Here is a 24,185-nt window from a genome sequence, read left to right as displayed (position 1 = left end):
TCAATTCCAATATCAGTGCCAGAAAAACCACTCCAAATCCATCCTCTATTCTTTGGAACATAATATGTAAAGTTGTCTTTTAAAGTTTTATCTTGAAATGGCATTTTACTGATTTTTCAGTAAAGAATCTTCCAAAATAGCACAAAGAATATACATCTAAGTTTATTTCTATATAAACACCAACTTGCCAAACACTGGCAATTCCATTCCTTTTGCTGATCTCTTCTTTCAAGTTTATTACTTGTGATTAGGCTCTAACTACTTTTGTGTCTCCACTTTTCACTCCCTTCAATGAATTCTATACCTTGTTGCCTGACTAGTTTTCCTGAACAGGTATTTACACATACACTTAAAGTTGATAAGCACTGACATATTCTTTCTTGAGAAATATATTTTCACATCCAATTTCAACTACTTCTATTTGTTACATCAGAATGGAGACTTAAGTTTGTTGCATGCAGTCTTTTCTTATATTAAGAAATATTGAGTTTGACAGATATGAAGGAAGTGTACATAGCAGCTTGTGGAAGACCCTAAATCCTCCTCAGTATTTGAATTAATGTTATATCAATATCTTATTAGGCTTAGCTTCTTTCTTTAATTAACAATGGTCCTCTTCTTAATCACTATAAAATTACTAATTAACTGGCTTCCCAGTAGTTTCAAAAGAAATCATAGAATCAACAATATTACTTACTCTGAAAGTGGAAAAGCTGAGCTCAAAAGAGTTGAGATAACCAGCCCACTAAAAAAAAAGGGATAAAAACAAGGCTAGGACCCAGATGTTAACACAAACCAAAGTCCTTCTCTACCTACTTTCCAAATCCACCATCTGTAGTCATTCTTTTTCCTGGATCCTTAATATTTTGCATCATCCCTGAAACACTGTAAAAAATCCAGTTTGTGTTAAAAGTAGATTTAACTAAGAGGTGAACTTCAAAAGGGTCAGCAGCGAAGGCTCACTGCTGGGGTTCTGCTCCACTTACTTGACAGCAGCATCTGAGTTCGGTTTAGTTGGCTTTTTGCAAGGGAGAGGTTTTGTCAGGCCAGAACTCTTCCTGTTGTTTTGTTTTAGGTTCACAGGAAAGCAAACCGTCAAGGGGATGTTCTGATGTATCCATGAACTGCAGCTAAGCCATTCAGGGTCTTCTTAAAATAAAGCTCTGCTGGATTTTCTCAGTACAGCCTTCTAAAAGTTGACACAGCAAGAATTGCTTCTCGCCAGGTTCTATTTTTAAATCCCAGTCCAAAAAAAATTGTTAACTTCAAGACTGAGGTTCTGAACCACCTTTGGTGAACCATCTTGCTAGAAAGACTGCTTAGTGGCTACACACTGTTAACCAGGAAGGAAGGAAAGAAGGAAGGGAGGGAGGGAGGGAGGAAGGGAGGAAGGAAGGGAGGGAAAAGATGAGGTGGGAGAGAGGAGGAAAAGGAAGGAAGAGAGGGAAGAAGGAAGGATGAGACAGAAGGAAGGAAAGATATCAGCTAATAATAGCTTTTATTTATTTGAGTATTATATGTGTCAAGCACTGTTCTAAGCACTTTACATGTATTAGTTAAATTTTTTCCCACAACAACTCAAGGAGATAGGTTCTGTTATTATTCTCAGATGAGAAAACTTAGGCATAGAGGAGTTAAGTAACTTGCTCAAAGCCATACAGCTTGTACATGTATTGACCTATCTGGTCACCTCTAAATTTGAATGCAGAGTTGAAGTGTAGGTCAACAGCATATATAGAATGACCTCTGGCTTCCAGCCTGGAAGACTGCATTTCTGTTTTTGCTGTTCAGGACTACAATTGTTCTGAAGCTTTTTTATATGTTGTTCATCTATTTCTGTCTTATTGACTGAGCCCTTTCATATTTGACCTAAGATATGGGTGAAACCCAAGCTACTCTGGCTTTGTGTAGGGTTACACTGTTATGCTAGGTAGGAAAAATAATAATAACAGGACCTAATGTATACTAAGCACTATTCCACATAACTCGGCATATATTATTTCCTACAATCCTTATTTATAGGCAGTGGAAATGGGCTGGGAGAAGTCAGGATCCTTGCTCAAATCCAAAAGGTATGGCCATACCCAGCCCTTGTTCCTACTGTAGAAGACCTGAAGTGCATAGCCTATGCTGATGATAACCAAAAAGACTTTTTCCCATCCAAAGATGAAAAAAGAGCAGAGAACATAAGGTTAGCAGACCTAAATTTGATTCTGTTCTAGCACTTTCCAGATGGACAAAGCACTTTTTCTTCTTAGAATCCATTTCCTCTTCTATTAATATAAATAAGGAATATAATACCTACCTTCATGGAATTGCCTAGAAAAAAGGATATAACCTGTGTAATAAGCATTTGTAAACTCTAAAGCTATAATCTTTAAATATAATTCAGATATATACTAAGTAACACACAATGCAATTTATCATAAGACTAATTTAATTTTTGACATGGTCTATTATGGAATTTTCCACCAGATTCTAAAAGGGATAAATTGACTTTGTTTATCATTATTAAAGAGAAGGAAAATAAAAACTAATTTTCCAAGGGCAACTGTTCTACCACCTCAGAACAAGTTTACATTCTTTCTATTATATCAGCGGTTTTCAAACCTTTGTCTCAATGACCCCTCTGTACTCTTAAAAAATATTAAAGACCCCAAAGACCTTTTGTTTATATGGGTTATATCTATTTGCATTTACTGTATTGAAAAAGAAGACTATGAAAAATTTTAACTATATACTTATTAAATCATTGAAAAATAACAATAAAACACTCATTGCTAACACCCATAACATTTTTTTAACTCTATTTTAAAAAAATAGAAATTTTGGTGAGAGGCATGGCATTGTTTTACATTTTTGCAAATTTCATTAATATAAGGGCTTAATAGAGGAAAACTGAATTCTCCTATCTGCTTCTGCAATTAATCTGTTGCAGTTTGGGGGGTTGAAATATAAAAAGAAAAATTTTTCTTCATACAACTATACAGTTGGGAAAGGAAGGAGTATTTTAATAGCCATTTCAAATAATTATGAAGTCTTTGATGCTACATCAAAACTTGACATGTTATTTCTTAAAGTTTAGTAGCAGTGTGGCATTTTCAGTTATATCAATAAACTTTTGTGTACTTTTTATATTAAAATCCATCGTTTTTCCTTACACTTTGAATGGATCTTTAATTCACGCACAGTTTTGATAACATGCCATGTATCTGTCACTTGGAAAATGTTAGTTCACTGAGTTATTCATATCTTCCAAATGTTGCCATACTTCATTATATAATATCAGAAATACTTCATTAATGTCACTGAGCTCATCAGGAACATCTTTAACTATCTGGAAGTTATCAAGTTCACAGTGGCAGATACAAGTTTCCAAAATTCTAACTTTCATTGAAAGCTTGAATTTTGGCAACAAAAATTAGCTGTTCTCCTTGCAAGACTCTCCTTATTTATTTGGGGGGAAAAAAATGTAAGATTTCCAGACCTAAGTAACCATAGTTTGTCTGTCAGTCATTTTTTTCAAGTAAAAATGCTATTTCATTTATTTTAAAGTGGCCAGTTCAGTTCCCAACAAGTACAGTTTGGTGCCACCACCTTGATTCTTACTAAGGTGCTAACAGTTTTACCCACTGTTGCCTTTGCACCATTAATGCAAATGTCAACATAGCAAAAATGATAAATAACATTTTTGTACTATTATGAAAAATAGTTTTAACTTCACAGATCACCTGAAAGAATCTCAGAAACCACCAGGGTTCTGTGGACAACACTCATGAACTAGCATTGCTTCTTTTTTGTTGGTGGTGGTGGTGGTTTCCCTATACACCGCTAACCCCTGGGTATTAACCTCTTCAGATATTTGCCAGACCAGGTTAAAAATTCTGTCTTGTTTTAACCTGTAATTTTTACATATGTTTTTGGTCACATATTCTTTTTTTTTTTTTACATCTTTATTGGAGTATAATTGCTTTACAATGGTGTGTTAGTTTCTGCTTTATAACAGAGTGAATCAGTTATACATATGTTCCCATATCTCTTCCCTCTTGCATCTCCCTCCCTCCCACCCTCCCTATCCCACCCCTCCAGGTGGTCACAAAGCACCGAGCTGATCTCCCTGTGCTACGCGGCTGCTTCCCACTAGCTATCTGTCTTACATTTGGTAGTGTATATATGTTCATGCCTCTCTCTCACTTTGTCACAGCTTACCCTTCCCCCTCCCCATATCCTCAAGTCCATTCTCTAGTAGGTCTGTGTCTTTATTCCTGTCTTACCCTATGTTCTTCATGACATTTTTTTTCTTAAATTCCATATATATGTGTTAGCATATGGTATTTGTCTTTCTCTTTCTGACTTACTTTACTCTGTATGACAGACTCTAGGTCTATCCACCTTATTACAAATAGCTCAGTTTCATTTCTTTTTATGGCTGAGTAATATTCCATTGTATATATGTGCCACATCTTCTTTATCCATTCATCTGATGATGGACACTTAGGTTGTTTCCATCTCCGGGCTATTGTAAGTAGAGCTGCAATGAACATTTTGGTACATGACTCTTTTTGAATTTTGGTTTTCTCAGGGTATATGCCCAGTAGTAGGATTGCTGGGTCATATGGTAGTTCTATTTGTAGTTTTTTAAGGAACCTCCATACTGGTCTCCATAGTGGCTGTACCAATTCACATTCCCACCAACAGTGCAAGAGTGTTCCCTTTTCTCCACACCCTCTCCAGCATTTATTGTTTCTAGATTTTTTGATGATGACCATTCTGACTGGTGTGAGATGATAGCTCATTGTAGTTTTGATTTGCATTTCTCTAATGATTAATGATGTTGAGCATTCTTTCATGTGTTTGTTGGCAGACTGTATATCTTCTTTGGAGGAATGTCTATTTAGGTCTTCTGCCCATTTTTGGATTGGGTTGTTTGTTTTTTTGTTATTGAGCTTCATGAGCTGCTTATAAATTTTGGAGATTAATCCTTTGTCAGTTGCTTCATTTGAAAATATTTTCTCCTATTCTGAGGGTTGTCTTTTGGTCTTGTTCATGGTTTCCTTTGCTGTGCAAAAGCTTTGAAGTCTCAGTGGTGAAAAACTGAAAGCATTTCCACTAAGGTCAGGAACAAGACAAGGTTGCCCACTCTCACCACTCTTATTCAACATAGTTTTGGAAGTTTTAGCCACAGCAATCAGAGAAGAAAAGGAAATAAAAGGAATCCAAATCAGAAAAGAAGAAGTAGAGCTGTCACTGTTTGCAGATGACATGATACTATACATAGAGAATCCTAAAGATGGTACCAGAAAACTACTAGAGCTAATCAATGAATTTGGTAAAGTAGCAGGATACAAAATTAATGCACAGAAATCTCTGGCATTCCTATACACTAATGATGAAAAATCTGAAAGTAAAATCACGAAAACACTCCCATTTACCATTGCAACAAAAGAATAAAATATCTAGGAGTAAACCTACCTAAGGAGACAAAAGACCTGTATGCAGAAAATTATAAGACACTGATGAAAGAAATTAAAGATGATACAAACTGATGGAGAGATATACCATGTTCTTGGATTGGAAGAACCAACATTGTGAAAGTGACTCTCCTACCCAAAGCAATCTACAGATTCAATGCAATCCCTATCATACTACCACTGGCATTTTTCACAGAACTAGAACAAAATATTTCACAATTTGTATGGAAACACAAAAGACCCTGAATAGCCAAAGCAATCTTGAGAACAAAAAACAGAGCTGGAGGAATCAGGCTCCCTGACTTCAGACTATACTACAAAGCTACAGTAATCAAGACAGTATGGTACTGGCACAAAAACAGAAATATAGATCAATGGAACAGGATAGAAAGCACAGAGATAAACCCATGTACATATGGTCACCTTATCTTTGATAAAGGAGGCAGGAATGTAGAGTGGAGAAAAGGACAGCCTCTTCAATAAGTGGTGCTGGGAAAACTGGACAGGTACATGTAAAAGTATGAGATTAGAACACTCCCTAACACCATACACAAAAATAAGCTCAAAATGGATTAAAGACCTAAATGTAAGGCCAGAAACTATCAAACTCTTAGAGGAAAACATAGAACACTCTATGACATAAATCACAGCAAGATCCTTTTTGACCCAATAAAAACAAAAATAAACAAATGGGACCTAATGAAACTTCATAGCATTTCTTCTTAGGTGTTAAAGGCATGCTTCATTCTGATGATCTTCTGGATTTCTTAAACTTTAACAAAAACTCTTAATGTAAGGTGGATTTTGATATGTAAGATAGATATGAATGTGTGTTAACATGAAGATATTCACAATATATTGTTGAGGAAAAAGCATAGTTTAGTATTTATACTATTGGGCTAGCCAAAAGGTTCATTCAGTTTTCTCCATAAGATGGCTCTAGTAGCACTTAGTTGTCTTTAACTTCATTAGAAACAATTTTGCTAGATTGTATGTGACAGCTGTCATATCAGTGTGCATTTAAAAAAAGACTTCTCAAAATTGGTGAATTTTTGTGTAGCCATTTTAATATTGAAGATGGAAGAAAAAACCCAACATTTCTGGCATATTATGCTTTATTATTTCAAGAAAGGTAAAAACACAACTGAAACAAAAAAAGATTTGTGCAGTATATGGAGAAGGTGCTGTGACTGATCAAACGTGTCAAAAGTGGTTTGCGAAGTTTCGTGCTGGAGATTTCTTGTTAGACGATGCTGCACAGTTGGGTAGACCAGTTGAATTTGATAGCAATCATAATTAAAATATTGGGAAATGTTATACCATGTGGGAGATAAGCGACATACTCAAAATATCCAAATCAAGCACTGAAAATCATTTGCACCAGCTTGGTTCTGTTCATCACTTTGATGTTTGGGTTCCATTTAAGGTAAGCGAAAAAAACCTTCTTGACCATATTTCCACATGCGATTCTCTACTTAAACGTAAAGAAAACAGTCCATTTTTAAAACAGATTGTGACGGGTGATGACAAGTGTATACTGTACAATAATGTGGAACAGAAGAGATCGTGGGGCAAGTGAAATGAACCACCACCAACCACACCAAAGGCCGGTCTTCAACCAAAAAAGGTGATGTTGTGTAAATGGTGGGATTGGAAGGGAGTCCACTATTATGAGTTCCTTCCAGAAAATGAAACAATTAATTCCAACAAGTACTGCTCCCAATTAGACCAACTGAAAGCAGCACTTGACGAAATGCGTATGGAATTTGTCAACAGAAAACACATAATCGTCCATCAGGATAACGCAAGACTGCATGTTTTTTGATTACCAGGCAAAAACTGTTACAGCTTGGCTGGGAAGTTCTGATTCATCTACCATATTCACCAGACACTGAACCTTCAGATTTCCATTTATTTCGGTCTTTACAAAATTCTCTTATTGGAAAAAATTTCAATTCCCTGGAAGACTATAAAAAGCACCTGGAACAGTCCTTTGCTCAAAAAGATAAAAAGTTTTGGGGCTTCCCTGGTGGCGCAGTGGTTGAGAGTCCGCCTGCCGATGCAGGGGACGCGGGTTCGTGCCCCGGTCCGGGAGGATCCCACATGCCGCGGAGCGGCTGGGCCCGTGAGCCATGGCCGCTGAGCCTGTGCGTCCGGAGCCTGTGCTCCGCAACAGGAGAGGCCACAGCAGTGAGAGGCCTGCGTACCGCAAAAAAAAAAAAAAAGATAAAAAGTTTTGGAAAGATGGAATTATGAAGTTGCCTGAAAAATGGTAGAATATAGTGGAACAAAACGGTGAATACATTGTTCAATAAAGTTCTCGGTGAAAATGAAAAATGTGTCTTTTATTTTTTCTTAAAAACTGAAGGCACTTTTTGGCCAACCCAATAAATCCACTTTTATGTCATAAAAATACATTTGTGTATATATACATATATATGAGCATATATATTTATACACATATATATGTGTATGTCTGTGTATAAATATTGGGGGATGACATCAACAAGAGAGAATAAGAGGGTTTAGGAGTAATGGGAGTTGTTAATCTTTTCCTTTTTGCTATAAAGCAAAAGGATTTCATTAAATGTTTACTGAGCATCATTAATGTGATAAACACACTTCTGCACTTTAAAATTTTTTTTTAGTGTTTCTTATATGGAGACGCTTCTGTTTTTATAATCTTAAAAAGCTTTGTCCATGTGGGGCACAGTCCTATATCCATGGCTATTCAGCTGTTCCTTTTACTGGAGCCTCACTTCATCTCTAAACTCCTCACACTCGCCTACCCAGGCCGATTTTGCAAGAGTGCAGAGTTTTTTAAAGACTCTTTATTAAAGTCTACATCTACTTCCAAAGATGTATTTAAATTAATTGAGCTGCAGCCAGCCTCTGTCTCTCAGTATTGTGTTATCAATATAGTGTTCACTTCAGGTATTAATTGGAGATTGCAAGAAAAGTCTTCAAAGAGACCCTACAGGGCTCTCAAGTTGATATAAGCTTCATGCTCTTTTTCACTAAAATTTCTCTGCTCTGTATTGTTCAAGGAGTCTTTCTCATTGTCTCTTTATAATTTTGTGATGACCTCCATAATACAAGCATCTAAGATTTGGGTTTGATTCCTGAAGAGGAAAAAAAGGAAAAATGCAAAGGTTAGAACTGACGGAAGAAGATCTATATTCACTGGGATGCTGTGGTCTTATAGAAAGAAGTCTGTTCTGTAGCTCTGAGGTTTGCTTACATGTGAATATCCTTCAGTAGTTTGCATGTAACGTAATTATTTTTAAATATAAATAACAAAGGAGTGTCTCATTAAGTTGCGAGAATCCGCAAAGAAACTTTGAGGAGGAAGATAAATATTGTGATTGAATCTACCTTACTCTACCTCACCTTACTCCAGCTTTCCCCCATTATAAAGTTTTATCCTCTGACAAGTTAAAAACAAGTGAAATGCAATGGAAGCAATGAGTAAATACATTCCTTTTCAATATTTTATACTCCCTGGGCAGTTCACTTCTTAGGTTTGCATAAAGAATTCCTGTTGTTGATGTCCAAAATCACAATAAATCCTTTTAGTTGTTCTGCAGTACTGAAAAATTTTGCATTGTATTTTTTTTAGACTCCCTTTGTTTTTGTCAAGTAGCAAGAAATGAAAAGTTTAGATACTGCTTTAGAACTTTACAGAGTGCAAAAATATCCTTCATTAAATGCAAAATGTTTTTCTATATTAGTCAAAATATATTCTCTTTTTCTCTCTAGCTATCAATCTCTGTCTCTATCTCTCAAAAGTTTTTTTGTTTCATCGTACTTTTCCTAAAATAATTTTACATGTTACCAAAATAAGTGAGTGCCTAGAATGTGTTGTTTGTAGGCCCATTCACTGCTAATTTAATCCCCGACTACGGAAAATACAGATGCTTTTATCACTTATAGTTGCCAGTATTGAAAAAGTAATCTTATGGTACACAAAGTGATAAATTAAGCATGTCAGAATTAGTGTGTGGTCAGCTCTCAACTAACAACACACCAATTGTAAAAGACTCCATGGCTGACACACACTGACCACTTGAGCAGCCCTCAGCTGCTCTCCTTGCTCCACTCTTCTTTCCTCCAATCCATTTCCCACACTTAAGCCAGAGTAGGCCTCCTAAAGCACAGATTTGATAATGTCACTCTCCTGCTTAAAACCCTGCGTGGCTCCACATTGCCTTTAACATAAAGATGTGATTTTAAGACCCCACCTTCCTCTGCAGCCTCATCTGAGATCACCCTCACAAAACTCAACTCTGCTTCAGCCACACCGTCCTCCTTTCTGATGTTAGAAGACCCTGCCACCTCCTAACTTTGGTCTTCCCTCTGTATGCCCTCTCTTCCACCTGGATGGCTTGTCCTCATCATTCAAATCCCAGTGTCTCTTCCAGGCATCCTCTGATCTTTACACAAAGTGAAGTCCCATGGTCTCCTTCACATCTCCAGACTCCTCTGTCATAGGTTCCTCACAAGTTTATAACTGCTTGCTTAATTACCTCCTTTCCACTGTAGGCATCGAGCTTTCCGAGACCTGGGGACCACACCTCCCCTGTGGGCTCTAGAGCCCGAGATTTCAGCACATTCATAGTGGATGATCAAAAATACTTAGAGGATGCGTGAATAACACAGCCCCTGACCTCAGGAAGCTCAAAATATAGCGGTAAAGTAGACCAAAAATATGGCAAAATCTATTCCATTATCACCTTAGACATGACACCCAAGTCTCTTTTATTGAAAAAAAATTGATATTTTGAATCTATAGAATGTATTAAAAATAAAAGTTTAGTAATATACTTTTATTGTAAAATACAATATATATAAAATGTTTAAAGTAGTACGAGAATAAAATGAATATACTCCATACTTATGCCAAGGAAAAATAAATTACCATATTTGAGAAGCTCCCTCTATCCCTTATCTCATCACCAAATAAGGGAGGTTTTATAGTTGTTTATTTTTTGAAAACCATTTCTTTCTTATCAGCTGATTAAGTCATATGGAATTTCCTGTAAAAATCAACAAAGTGCAAAAAATGCCATGTGTATTTGTATGCATTTGTGCTTATTTTTGGATGTCATATTTTCTGAAGACGTCAGGAGTGATCCACTACCTATTACTCTTTTGTGATTACTATCACATAACTGTATTGACTGAATCTAGCATGCCTAGTGCTAAAAGGTTGATCATGCATCAACATGAAGCAACCCTTGTTCTAAATTAATACGATTTTGTCTAAACAAACTCATGAAGTATTTGAACGTCTGACATTGTCACACACTCTACCTTGCATCTTCCCAAGTTAAAAAAAAATTACCTCGTAACTCAAATATACAGTTTCTAGCCATCAAACTCCTTTTTACTTGAGCCAAGGATTCAGAGGATACTTGATCTCAGGTGGTTGGTGACAATACTTTATATAAATAAAACTATGTAAACTTTGCCTTTCATTATATGCCACTTTATTTTTCCCCTCATTCGCAGTAATACTTTTTATATCAAGCAACGTGTTAGTTGACGTTTGTCAAAAAGTTGTGTGTGAAGGGCTACATGTCCCCTGGACTCTGCTGTTTTAATCTTTTAACTGATTGTCACATGTCCAGTGGATAAATGAGCTGTCCATGGCCCAGATCTTTCTTGCGCCTGTACATCCTGTGGCTTAGAAGAGCTCCCTGCACAAGTAATTGCCCAGATGCCTTTATCCATGACACAGATGAATGGGAACCCAGACCTGCCTACCTTCTAGGGATTTCCATGTCTTATCTATAATGTTGTCATCAATGAATTTATAAGCCATTGCAGAAAAGGGATGAACAAAAGAAGCCATCAGGAGACTGATGGAGAAATGATGATAACTGTAGTGTTGAGTTAGGACTCCTGAGGTTATCAAGGCCACAGGGGAGAGCCCAACGGTAAGAGTATTGGGCTATACCTCCAGGGAATATCACTCTCAGGAAGAGGAAAGATATATTCTAAGCTGCTGTGGCTGTGTGTAGATTCATATGAAAAAAAAAATATCCTCATGTTATGTTAGCTCTAATTTTTAGAAAGCTGGTTACAAGTCAATGAGTCACATAGATGTAGCTTAATGGTAAACAACTTTAACTTTCTGCATAGATTTTCTGGCTGAAGCACAAACTTTGGGTTGACTCTTGTCAGAAACAAAATTTCATAGACAAATTTTTCTCCAGCACTGTCATCAGTGTCATCTATGCATCATAGAGGCATAATATACCTGGCAAACAGAATGCTTATAGAGGCAGCAAGTTTTTTCTTTCCTTTTTATTAAAATTAAAAGATTGCTGTTTTCTCTCACAAAGACATGAAATCATCATGTCCAGATCAGTGGTTATAAAGAAGTCATTAGCAGGTGTGCGATGCCAGCTGCACCAACCAAGTGCACCAGTGAGAGGGAAAAGGAGCCACTGGAGAGGCCAGTGATAAGTACTGTTTTTGATTTTGGCGTAACACGCTTCTAGCCCCCGTCTGGTAGGGCCAACGCATATAACAACAAGAAATCATGTCAATAAGGATCAGAAGCAGAGCATCAAGTAACAGTTTGAGTTTTAAAGGATTATTTCTTATTCTTCTCAAGCTGCAAAAATATAGAATACATAGTTTGCCTTCTTATTAGTTTTTTGGGGGAAAGGAGACTTTTTATGTGATAGTAGTGTTTATTTACCATTTGAAGATCCAAAATAATGGCAGTTCTCTCAGGCCCCTTACCTGTCTTACACCAACAAGCACTCCAGCACTGCTCTTTGAGTGATGACAGGTAAAACTGCCAAATGGGAGTGCTTTTAGTTTCGCCTTGCCTTGGAAATAGCGGAAATAGCACCAATACCACATAATGCCAAGAAATCTAGTAGACTGAAATATATATCATTTTTCAATCATCTTCAGCAGGCAGGAAACAATTTTTATATATCAGTCATTACATGATATACCACTGCATTTACAGCTTCAAGAGCCTAGTCTAGAGGAGATGAGAAAATGATTTTTGTAGAGACAAGAACCTTTCAGATGAAAGAATTGGACTCAGAATTTTCCTGTTAAGTAGGACATCATTTTTTGTTTGTTTTTTTCTTTGAATGTGGTTTTGTTTGGTTTTGGAAGTTAGGGAGGGTTAAGAAGAGTGTATTTATTGTCCTCAAAGTAATGTGGAACATTGCTGCATCTGACATAACTGAAATTTCAAGTTTAATTTTTGTTTTCTGCCTACTTAATCTCAATAAACCACCCAAGTACTGTACTATTCCTTAGAGCATATGTAACCCCTCTGAGTAGCCATCAGCCATCTTAGCCCCGCCTGAGTCTTGCTACTTTTGTTGGATGTACCAGAGGTAAATACTTACTGCATAGCCCAGAGTAAAGTGAAGTTATTTTCAGAAAACACTGATGATCAAAGAATATGAAATTAAGGATGACGATTAATATCAACTGGAACTGCCTATCACACCCTGTATTCGTCTCAGAAAATTGAGTTGTTTGATCACTTGTTTTTGACTGAGAGCTATAAAAATCCCAGCCCTTTGATCAGAAATCCTCTTCCCTAATCTTAGTGATAGGACTTATCACTAGCACTGGAAGTGCAGTTCGCTGATTTGCTTTTCAAATGAAAGTAATGATTTGCTGTAGGGTTAACACATCCTAAACTTTTAGTGCTCTTATTTTGGAAGCTTACTAAACCAATGGTTTTGCTTTTTGAGTTTTAAAATTAAATTAAATTAAATAAACCTTGGAGGAAAGAATCTGTAGAACTGTGATAGTATGTACTATATGTACTATACTTTAAAAATAGTGTATACTATATGTACTATACTTTCCCAATTAGTCTTAGCCTTAAAATCAGCAGATAGATGGACAGATATGCAAAAAGCAAGTATAGTAAAATGTTAGTGGTAGAATCTAGGTAGTAAGTTTACAGATGCTCACTGTAAAATTCTTGTAACTTTGCTGTATGTTTGATTTCTTATGATAAAATATTGGAAAAGATATGTAAGAAGGTGCATACCTAATACTGAACTTGTGTTCTTGAGAAAATGTCATCGTACAATGACATAAGATTGAGCAACCTTAATGGATATTTATGTTGGAGAATTCTCATCTTTGAAAAACCTGGAAAATAGAAAATATTCTAAGAAGCTTTAAAACTCTTCAGGTTATTTTCTTATAGACCAAGAGCCACTCTAAAGATAGGAAAGGCAGCATTAAGGAGGGTCTTCAAGGCTATAGTGAAAATTATAATGTGCATCACTGCCATTTTATTGTTCAACTAGTAAGTAACTGGAATATCTATTTTCCCAATTACACTTAGCCTTAAATTCAAAAAATTACTAAATATCTGGTCATATGCATATGACTTAAAACATGGTTTAAAATGCATCAACATATTTGTTGTGCTTACATTTCTTTTTTCACCCAGCAATATACCTTTAGGACAGACTTTGATTACCATATGTTATGTTTGCTCAAGCCTGGCCCGAAACTAAATAATTACACCCTGTGGCTATTTTGTTTTTCCATAACATCACAGTTGGTGGGGGGGAGAACACAACTGTGAATGTCTTTAAAAAAGAAAAACAATAGTTCTTGAAAAATACCAAGTGTAATAAGCACCTCTGCAAATAATTCTCTGTAATGAATTTCCCCTTCAGAAGGTTGATTTCCTCCATCTATGAGAAAAATAAAAGATCTGCAAATTGTTCTTTTAATTGGTAAGGTGATTACTTTCTATTTAAAAGGTCTGTCCAGGCTTATGTCCTAAATGGAGAAACTCTCAAGCTTTTATTTCAAGTCTTTGGGAAAAACTCCTCCCTCGTTTTCTGTTTTCTCCTTTCATTGTTTCTTTGACTCCCACAGCAGTGGTGTTGGTAGATGTGCTGACACTGCGGATCTTTTAAAAAAAGAAGGGACATGGGACCAAAATATCAAAAACTGAAAGCTAATATTATAAGAGAGAGTGAAGAGGAAAGGGACATATTAAATACAATAAACAAAACATCCACTTCGCCGTCCTACCACACTGGCCACAAGGGACAGAAGCAATAACTGTACCATGAAACTTACATTTAAAGAAAAAAAAAACTAGTATTTATCCCTCCAGAAACATATTAAAGGAAGGGTAAAGCCCTGACCCAGTCGCTTTTCTGCAAAGTAGACTTAAAATGAGTCTTTTCTATTGGCAATTGTATAGATCTCTCAAGCAATCATATTTTGTTTTCTTTCTTATTATTATTATAAAAGAAATTCATTCTTATTCCAAAAAGAACTGCCAAGTATAAAGAGAACACACAAATCATGCATAATTCCATCACACAGAGAAAAGGATTTTTAATATTTGGTATATATCCTTCTAGATTTTTCTTATGTAAATATATACCACAAAATTGTAAATTTTGAAAGAGAAACATGCAGTTTTTCTCCAAAAACACTTTGTTCTTACTTTCTTGCTTCACGAATTATTCCCCTTCACCCTCTGGTATCTACATTTTCACTTTCAGTACTGCTCCTTCTTGAACTATGAACATACTCAATACCTTTACACAAGGAAATGGGGAAAAACTATAACTTTCCTAGTATTCTCACTCTGTATTTTTTGTCTTTTCACTAGCATTCTTGCTCCTCTTTCTCTCTTGCTCTTTTTTTTTAAGCTGTGGCATAAGAACACTTAAGATGAGATCTACCACCTTAACAAATTTTCCCCTTTCCCTTTTTATTCAAGTTTTCTAAGGGAAAATAAGTCCTCTCTCACCCTTACCACCAGTATATTCATTAATTTACTCTAATCTTGGTTCCACCTTCACTAATTCTTCTGTTCCTAACATCCTTGATGACTTCCAAAATGCCAAATACAGTGAAAGTGTGCAGTTCTCCTTATTTAACCTTTCATCCGCATTTGACACCATCTACGACTCGTTTTCCTCGGACTGCATTCTGGTTCTCCTCCTATACCTACGGCCACTCCTATTCTGCCTCCTTCCCTGGGTTCTTTTCTTTGGCCCATTCTTTAAATGTAATGATTCTCCACGACTCCAGCCTTAGTCCTCTTCTCTTCTGACTCTACATTTTCTTTCTTAATGAGTTCGACCACTCCTACAATTTTAATTATCCCCATCAATCCATATGTCTTGCCTTATCTCTCTTCTAAAAATATAGATCCATATAACCAAGCGGCCAACTGGATCTTTCCACTTGGATGAACTTTCCACAGACACCTCAAACTCAGCAAGTATCCTCTTAGCACAGTATCTCCTTTGTGCTCCCGCCCTCTCGCTGATATCCTATTCACCTGGTGGCAATACCATGTAACAGCTGTAACAGTGTAAATAACAGCAAAGACATTTCTGAAAATACATGATACAGACCTGACCACTGAAAGAAGTAATATTTGCATTTATTTTGACATCTATAGTCAATCATAAGTTGCATTTGGGACTAATTCATACAGTTAGTTCTAAAAAGGGCTGCTAGAGAATTTGATAATTAGGAGTCCATTGGTGACCGTCAAGAATGCAACTATAGTAAATTGCAACCTGATTGTGATTGGTTTAGAAGTGAAGAGAAAGGAACGAACTATGGCTAGTGAGCACGGACCACTCTTTCAAGCTTGATGGTAAAGAGATAAGAGAGATTAAATGAATGTCATTAGGGGAAAGCAGATGTGAGGAAGTCATCTTTTAGAACCGGGAAAACTGAGCAGTTCTGCAGGCTGCAGGAAGGAAGGTGGTCGTGAAGAAGGGATTGAAGGTAGGAAAAATAAGAAGATAGGAACTGAATACTGACAACCACAAAGGGAGTAGGAAGGTCTTTGCTTCTTTTGTGTATATTATTATTCTTCATTAACATTTGCTTAAATAAATTCAGGTCTACTATTTATCATATTGTAGTATTAAATAAGTAATAGTAATAATATATTTTGTAATTTTATATGCAAACCTTTATTTTGACATCTATAGTTAGGCAAAAATTGTCATTGAGGCTAATTTGTACAATTAATTAAATCATGTGTTCCTTTTCCTTTTCAAAACTTCCCTTATATATTCCATTCCTAGTGAGTATGATGAATCCTCTTAATTCAACCCATATACAACTAGTAGCTTTCAGTTAAAACTCTTACTTTTTCATAAACTCATAACTCTTATTCTAAAATGAACATTGGGTACTTCATTTGTCAGGTATCCCATCAAATTTTACTATTGTTTTGTTACTTACTTGCAAAATTTCCTTATATAATACATTCTATATCTGTGGCCATATATGGTTTTCCTATACAGTTTCCAAGTTTTATGGTTTATTTAGTTCAAGTGAATAAACCCAGCTTTCTGTTTCACTTTTGTGGAGGTAGATAGGGTCAAGGAGAGCTGGTGGAACATTTACAGAGAGGAAAGATTACCAGTTAGGCTCGATGTTCCTAAGAAAACAACAGCTCTGATTCAGTGGTATTAAAAAATTTGGCAGTACTAAAAAATAACTAGATAGTTTTCCTACCAGTCACTCAGAAAGGGTTCATAATGTGTGAGGGAGAGGGGAGATACTGTGTTTGGAGTTTCAGAGACTGGACACTTATCCTGAGCCGAAAGCTTCTCAGAGGGAGGGAGGCATTCTCAGCAAATGATGACTGTTTCCTTCCTTTCCTCACTTCTCCCACCTCGAGGTCCTCACTGTTTTAGCTCCACTGCACTGACGCTCCCTCCTCAGCAGCACATAGGGGAGCAGTGCACAAAATCGGCTCTCCACAAGCAGCATGCTCAGGCTGAGGTGGACAGGGGCCTAACCTTACTGCCTCAGTTGAAATCCTCAGCCCCAGTGGCTGCCAGGGGAGGTGGGCGGAGCACAGGAAGTGATTACCCTCGGGCTTCTCCTCCCACAGAAGCCCTGCCTCCTCACGCTTGGACAGTGGGGAGGTTAGCTTTCTTTCTCCTTCCAGTTCAGTCCTTTGGCTAATGTGAAAGACCACGCAGAAACTATGGAGTTGCTTTTTGTGCTTGACAAAGTGCAGAGATAGAAGACAGGGATTCCCGGCTGGGAGGAGGGAGGAGAGCTGAAGACCCCGGCCTGGGCTGGCTGATCTAAGCAGTCAAAGTGGGAAGCTGAGTGCTTGAAAGAGGATTATACTCGCACTAGAAATAAGCAGTAAGTGAGCGAATAACCATTATGGCTTAGAAAAGGCTTAATCCTCCTGGGTTATGGGGTGAGCTAGAAAATATTGCTTAACTCTAGAGTAAAACTGGAAGACTTCTGACTCTGTGTACAGTTGTCTGCTGTTTGGAAAGTAGGGGCTTAAGAGCAAGCCCAGAGCCTCCCCCACTCTTGGAAAATGCCAACTTCTACTTAACAGTAGTTGGGGATATAATCTCCTTCCCTAGCCTCTTCCTGGTAAAATTTAGTAATAAACCAGATAGGGAATTGGGATTAAACTGGAAAAGTGGAATCTGGTATTGGCAGAAATGGCGATCTTGAATTACGTTCTGTGAATGCCGACATTGTTATATCTATTAGCAGTGATTTGCTAATCACAAGAAAGTCTGGGGCAGGACATTGAAAAGGGAGAATTGAAAGCTTTTATGACAGAGAAGCTGAGTAGTCCATATGCGTGAGATGAAATATAAAAATGTGTATAATAATGGAGGGGTTTTTTGAGCATTAAACTAGAAAAGCAGTCAGGCAACATATACTTGGATATAAGCTAGAAAAGAAGAAATGTTAGTTTCAATAATTTTTTGTGCAAACCCCAAATTTCACAATGTTTACAAAGTCAAGACAGTGATTTGGGGATACTTCGATTATTGTGGTACACTATAAATACTGCTGCTGGGCAAGATCTGTGGTTCTCTGGTTAGTAAGTTCTGGCAATGAAGCCACTGCCGCTGGTGCAAAGAATTCTGGGATGTCTGACAGTGAAATGGATGGAAAGACCCACATTCCATCTCTACTTAATGTCCTTTTGTCCAGAAGTCGGGTCATGCACATGAGCTACTTGGTAAGTGTACAGATCAATATTCAGAAAGGCATTTCTTAATGTTTTGCATTAGAGGGTCTCTGGACAATATCTTATGGCAACCAGTGTACTAAAGCAAAGTGGTAGGAAGGAAGTCCATCTTGATCAAAACCAACCTTGTTCTTTGTGTTTTCCATCAGTCCTGAAATGGAACCTCAAATGAGGACAAGAATAATAATAGAGAGAAATACTGTGGCCATCTGTTCTGTTCTAAGTGGTTAAACTCATTAATATATGAATGAGAATTCAGATTTTATTTATGCATCCTAATACTTGAAGATTCAGAAAAATATCTTTATTACAGAAAAACAACCCACAAAAATAGGAGGTATGTTTATTGGGGAGGAAATATGGAAATCTGCTTTTGAAATGTTATAGGAGAAAAAACAGACAAGAATCGTTTCCCACAGTATAAAGAAGATTTATGTCATGTTCGCTGAAGGTTGTAATTCTTCCCCCAATGAGATGAGGATCCTAATATGGCACAGTAGATACAAACATAAGAAATATTTTTAATTCCCTTAATTCTAGTTGATATAATTAATACCGAGAGCAAGAATTGCTTTTTTAAAAAATAATAACCTTGGATTACAGCTAATTATGTAGTGAATTTTCTTTTCTTTTTCTTACTGGTCCTCTATGAAGGTACTATGTTTCTGAAATTATGAAGAAGCAACTGTCATTCCAAATGGTATTTAGTTTAACCATTGCACTGGGAGAAAGAAAAAGAAAAGACTCAGACGTATTATCTTTCTCCTGTAACACAACAGTAAAATGATTGTAATGATCTATGTCCTTTTCTAACTTATGAAGTTATGAACTTTTGCTATGGGGGAGATAGATGGGGGAAAATGCCAATAAAGTACATTTTTTAAAATGGTCCGTACCCTACCAACTTTTCAAACTACCTAATTTTGAAAATTATTTTACTTATCTTTTTAAAATTATTTCTGAGTTGTTTTGCCAATGTTAGTTTTCATCAGATTTATAAGCAAATACAGAAAATCTGAAGATTCGCTACCTGAGTGGTGTTATTCTTGCTTAGTCTTAAAAATAGATAAAGGGTTAAAATAAAACATTTAATAGTTGAAATCTTAAGCATAATATAATCACTAAATGCAGTTTCAGTCTTTAAGAAAAATGTGCTGGGACTCTTTAAGGAGTTGCTTATTTATCTCGAATTATTAAAGAATCTTTTCTAAAAATATACAATTGAAGAAAGAAAGGAAGCATAACAATATTCAGAGAAGGATTAAAAGTATAATTTGGGTGGGAGAGGCTAAGCAGAAGCCAGCAGTTTAATAAAGATATTTTCTGTTGTCCATGAGAGATTGGCATAAAGAATGATGTATTATGACTAGTGAACAATGCTAAGAAAAGACTTTTATCTTTAAAAGGTATTAAGTGGGAATTAACATTATTAATGGAAAGAAACTAAATGATCATTTAAAATTATTCTTTCACAAGAAAAGTAAAGAAAAAGGATATGGAAAACTAAGCAGTGATGAAGACCTGAAAATAATTGTTGATCAAAAGCAGGTAAGTGAATGCTTACATACATTTTCTAATGTTGTGTTGTAGATTTTTGACAACTGAAGCCCTTTGAGCTTTCAGCGCTGCCCTGGAAGCTATATTAGCTTAGCTCATCTAACTGAGGCCTGCACAATAAGATAGATTTTGAAAGCAGCTAAGCCTCCCTGTCTAACGCCTCTGATGCACTGACTTCTGCATGATGTCAACATGTATGTCCTGTATGTAAGAATGATGAAAAATAAAGCAGAGCAAGATAAGAGAAGTTTTGGAAATTAAAAGCCCCACTTGAAAAATGAAATCAGTACAATGATAATTTGTTGGAAAAAAATATTTAAATAAGAACCAGAAAGTAAATTATTTTGAAAATGAGAAATGCTACTATTAGTGTAAGACAATAAATATAAGTTAAGAGGACAGGGATATAAGACTTTAAAGAACTGAGAAGTTTAAACATATTGCCCAATTTACTTTCTCAGATTGTCTGCAGTAAATTTAGAGACTTTTTTAAAAAACAAACAAAAAAAGAAGCTATTTAATATTCTTTAATACTGCCTGTGATTTGAGAAACATCTAGCTTATATTTCATATGGGCCCATAAGGTGAAATGAAAACTGCTTAATATACCATAAACAATGACAGGTAATGGAAGGTGTCCAGCTCGTGCCACTGAATTGGCATTAGCCCTTAACGTCTTTGTTAATTATCAGGGAGACAAGATAACTGCACATCTATTTCATGTGTAAGTGGCTCTGATTCTGATGTAAGCTCAGGTGGAGACAGAGAAATAATTCAAAGGAATCTGAGCAGATGAAGAAGTTAGAAAGAAGGCAGTCAGCAAGTTACAGAAAGCCAAGTTGAATTTAGACAGTTTCTTAATCAATCATGCAGTCTGTTTTGCATCGTGGTGATTGCATTAAAGGAGCCATTGTGTCTATTTCTGAAAAAAGGAAAAATGACCATCAGAAGATAGCAACCAGAAACAATTAACTTACCAACTGGCTTATTAGGCCTGGAATAATTAAGGTAACTGAAGTGGTCTTCTGGGGAAAACTGAACAAAGCATCTCCCCAGGAGGTGCAGAGTATGTCCATACTACAGGGTTCACTCAAACTACCTTAAAGTTTTTCTTGCCTTATCTTCACTCTCCTCCTGCTCCTGAGTAAACCAGGGTGGAAGAGTGTTGGATATGGCCCTATGTTTCTACTCAGCGCCAAATTGTCAGTTTGGTTAATAAGATAAGTGGGACTGGAGCCTGAGTGCTCTGCTGGGCTATTAGCTATCATTTTAACTATGCCAGATTAATTACTTGGGGTGTGTGATCTCCATCTCCCATAGATCCTGTGCTGTAGACTAGCATTCTGATGAAAGGACTGGACCTCCCTGGCAAATGAACTAGTAGAATACAATTGAGTATATTATGAGAACATATATACCTATAAATTTCTCTATTAAAATTAAAAGTTTTACTTTTTATTTCTTCTTTAATCATGTAGAAGTTAAATTCCTACTGTTTTTGTACTTCTTTACTATCATTCTACCCCCAAAGCTGCTTTTGTTTTCTTTCTTTCTTTTCTTTAGTTTTTCCTAAAGCTTCTTTTTGTTTTAAGTGAATTTGGGGATTCAGAAAAGGGAGTCATTGTTCTTTTATTCTCGTGGTACTTTTCACAAAATTTATATTGTTGTGCCTAAACACATTTTATTAACTGTTTAGCAATCTTTTAAAAAAGAGAATGCACTTTCCTGCTTCTTCAGAAAATAACGCTTTTCTTGCCGGGATCTAGTGAGGGAGGATTCCGTTTCTCAGTCACTGTTGTCTCTGTAGTTATCATGTTTCCTCCGGTGCCGTTGGACCAGTTGGCACCAGTTGGCAGTGACCCAGCTTTGCTGAGTCATTCATGTCAAAACATGTCTCAAAAGATGAGTAATTATGAATATGAGTTGGCTTTGGTGTTTGCTGTTGGCAGTAAGAGTAGTCCTTCCTTTTGGGGAAGGTTTATTTGGTGTTGATGTAATGAACAAATCCTAGGTAGAAACAATGACAGCGTTGACATCTCGAAGAAAAATATTTGGGAAAACACTCTAATTAGTCTTTATAACACTACAAAAAAATTCTTCCTAAGTTTAAGAGATCAACTTTAAAAGTGTATGTGTGTTTATGTGTGGATGTGGTAAAACACTTTTTTCTAATAGTGCTTCATCTCACAGTTGTTATATATATTTTGGCAGGGGGGAAGGAATCTTTATGTTCAATTTAGTCTTCCTGTGTCTTTTCAGAAACATGGTAGAAATTTGTTAGTCAATCTTCATATAATTGCAAAAAGCTTTAAATAAAATAGTTGGAGTGCTGTGAAGGGCAGAAGTCTACTAAGCTCATTTAATCTGTCATTCAGAAGCTGTCGCTCTACAAATGCTGTGCAAGCTATATGCCATTTTATCAGTCCTGTGATTTGCCAGTCTTGTACTTCCACAGAAACCCCACAATTTTGCTTGTGTAAGCAAATTAATAGCAGAAGCAGCCCAGAGTATGAGGATTTTGTTCACTCTGGCTGCCCACATTCAAGGGGGTTAAAGGTGATTTCTGTGTTATTTCTACATAAGAAAAAGTAATTTTGGAAATGTGTAAGGTTTTCTTCTAAAAGGCAATATTGTGCTTCTCTTTTTGTGAAATTTTAGTGGCAAGATTTATTTGAGATACACATGAAAACATTCCAGAAAATTCTTAGATTAGTGTTGATGTCCTAAAGTAATAGGAGCTGCCATATAATATGTAATCACACACCCACACACTTCTATAGTCATTTAAATATAAATGTATCACATTGGCATTGAAGTCCATATTCTCCAAAAATCCCTAGAGTTTTCAAATTTCAAGCATAGGAAAGTAATCAAAGGAAGCATTAGATAAAAATCTTTATACCTCTAAAACCCAGACATTTGATATAAATATATATAGCTATTTCATTATGTGTATAATTATATAACATATATAATAGACATATATACAGTTATTATATACATATAATTATAATAGAATATATAAAATTAGTTCTGTATTTGGCTTTCTAGAATAAATACATATTTTTAAAAAATTTTAAATATGGATTTTGGATTATTCTTATTATTTATTAAAATATTCTTTCCTGACTGGAAGGGGGTGTGTCTTGTTTAGGAATAGATTTCATGTACAAATGAATTTTCTGTGAAGTTGCTGAGATATCAGGGGTGGGAGTGGGGGAGTAGATGGTCAAGTACCTTGAGTAAGTGATTAAAAACATTAGCCACTTTGAATAAATTATAAATTAATTCTATTTTAAATTACTATTTTTAATTAGAATAGAGTCAGTTTAACTCAAGGTTTGTGATATGTTCACCAAGATAGCTTTTTTTCTAAAATGTTTTCAAATTCCAAGCAGACTTAAAGGAGGTAACCAAGGCTGACACAAAATTATAGAATATTATCACTATAAAGGGGATACACTTGTAGGTTCAAGCATTTTTCAAAATAGTTTTCACAGTATGTCATAGATTTAGTTGACTGTAGGACTCAGAGTTGCAGCTGCATATCTTTCAGTGCAATAAGGTGGGGAAATGTCAAATGTCAACCCCTGACAAAGGGAACAAGTGTATATGGATCAGAGCCATGGTTCTCAAGTTTTAGCAGCCTCAGAATCCTCTAGAGGGCTTCTGAGAACACAGATTGCTGGGCCCCACCCACCCCCAGAGTTTCTGATTCTGCAGGTCGAGAGGTAGGGCCCAAGAATTTGGATTTCTAAGTCCTCAGTTCCCACTGCTTGTCCCAGACCATACTTTGAGAATGGCCGGGTCAAAGGAAACAACTCTTGCAGTTCTAAAGAGAAAAAGCATACGTATGACCTGTGATAAATTTGACATCTTCAACTGGGCATTACCTGGAAACCTAAAAGCTAGAATTCATAGACATCCAGTATAATGATGCTGAAAACAAGAAAATCACGGACATTTACAACTAAAGGTGCCTTAAAGAAACAGGTTTGCATCTGACTGAATTCCACTTAGTAGCCTTGTGTTCTTGTGGTAGTCTTGTGATTTGAGGTGTTTCCTTATTTGTAAAAGACTACTCTTCTCTTCCCAGCTCTTAGAGTTTATCTAAGAAGATGAATTTATAACCATTATGT

At 36.2% G+C, this 24,185-nt stretch overlaps 1 protein-coding gene across 9 annotated transcripts in view; it reads left to right on the top strand.

The window, feature by feature from the left end:
- Positions 1-17,617: 17,617 nt before the first annotated feature.
- The window catches only part of PEX5L (peroxisomal biogenesis factor 5 like), a 227,073-nt gene continuing 220,505 nt past the window's right edge, over positions 17,618-24,185 (top strand). For 4 of the 9 annotated variants that reach the window (XM_065876134.1, XM_065876129.1, XM_065876130.1 and 1 more), the window contains exons 1-2: positions 18,388-18,480; positions 19,966-20,037. In XM_065876134.1, coding sequence (XP_065732206.1) covers positions 18,388-18,480; positions 19,966-20,037 — 165 coding nt within the window. Of the gene's footprint in view, positions 17,638-18,320; positions 18,481-19,965; positions 20,038-24,185 lie in introns of those variants that run through there. The other 5 variants (XM_065876136.1, XM_065876138.1, XM_065876135.1 and 2 more) reach the window with 3 other exon arrangements.

Source organism: Phocoena phocoena, chromosome 4 (genome assembly GCF_963924675.1).
Source record: "Phocoena phocoena chromosome 4, mPhoPho1.1, whole genome shotgun sequence".
NCBI lineage: Eukaryota > Metazoa > Chordata > Mammalia > Artiodactyla > Phocoenidae > Phocoena > Phocoena phocoena.
The sequence above is the reverse complement of the archived record's forward strand: the minus strand, read 5'-3'. Positions and strand labels throughout refer to the sequence as shown.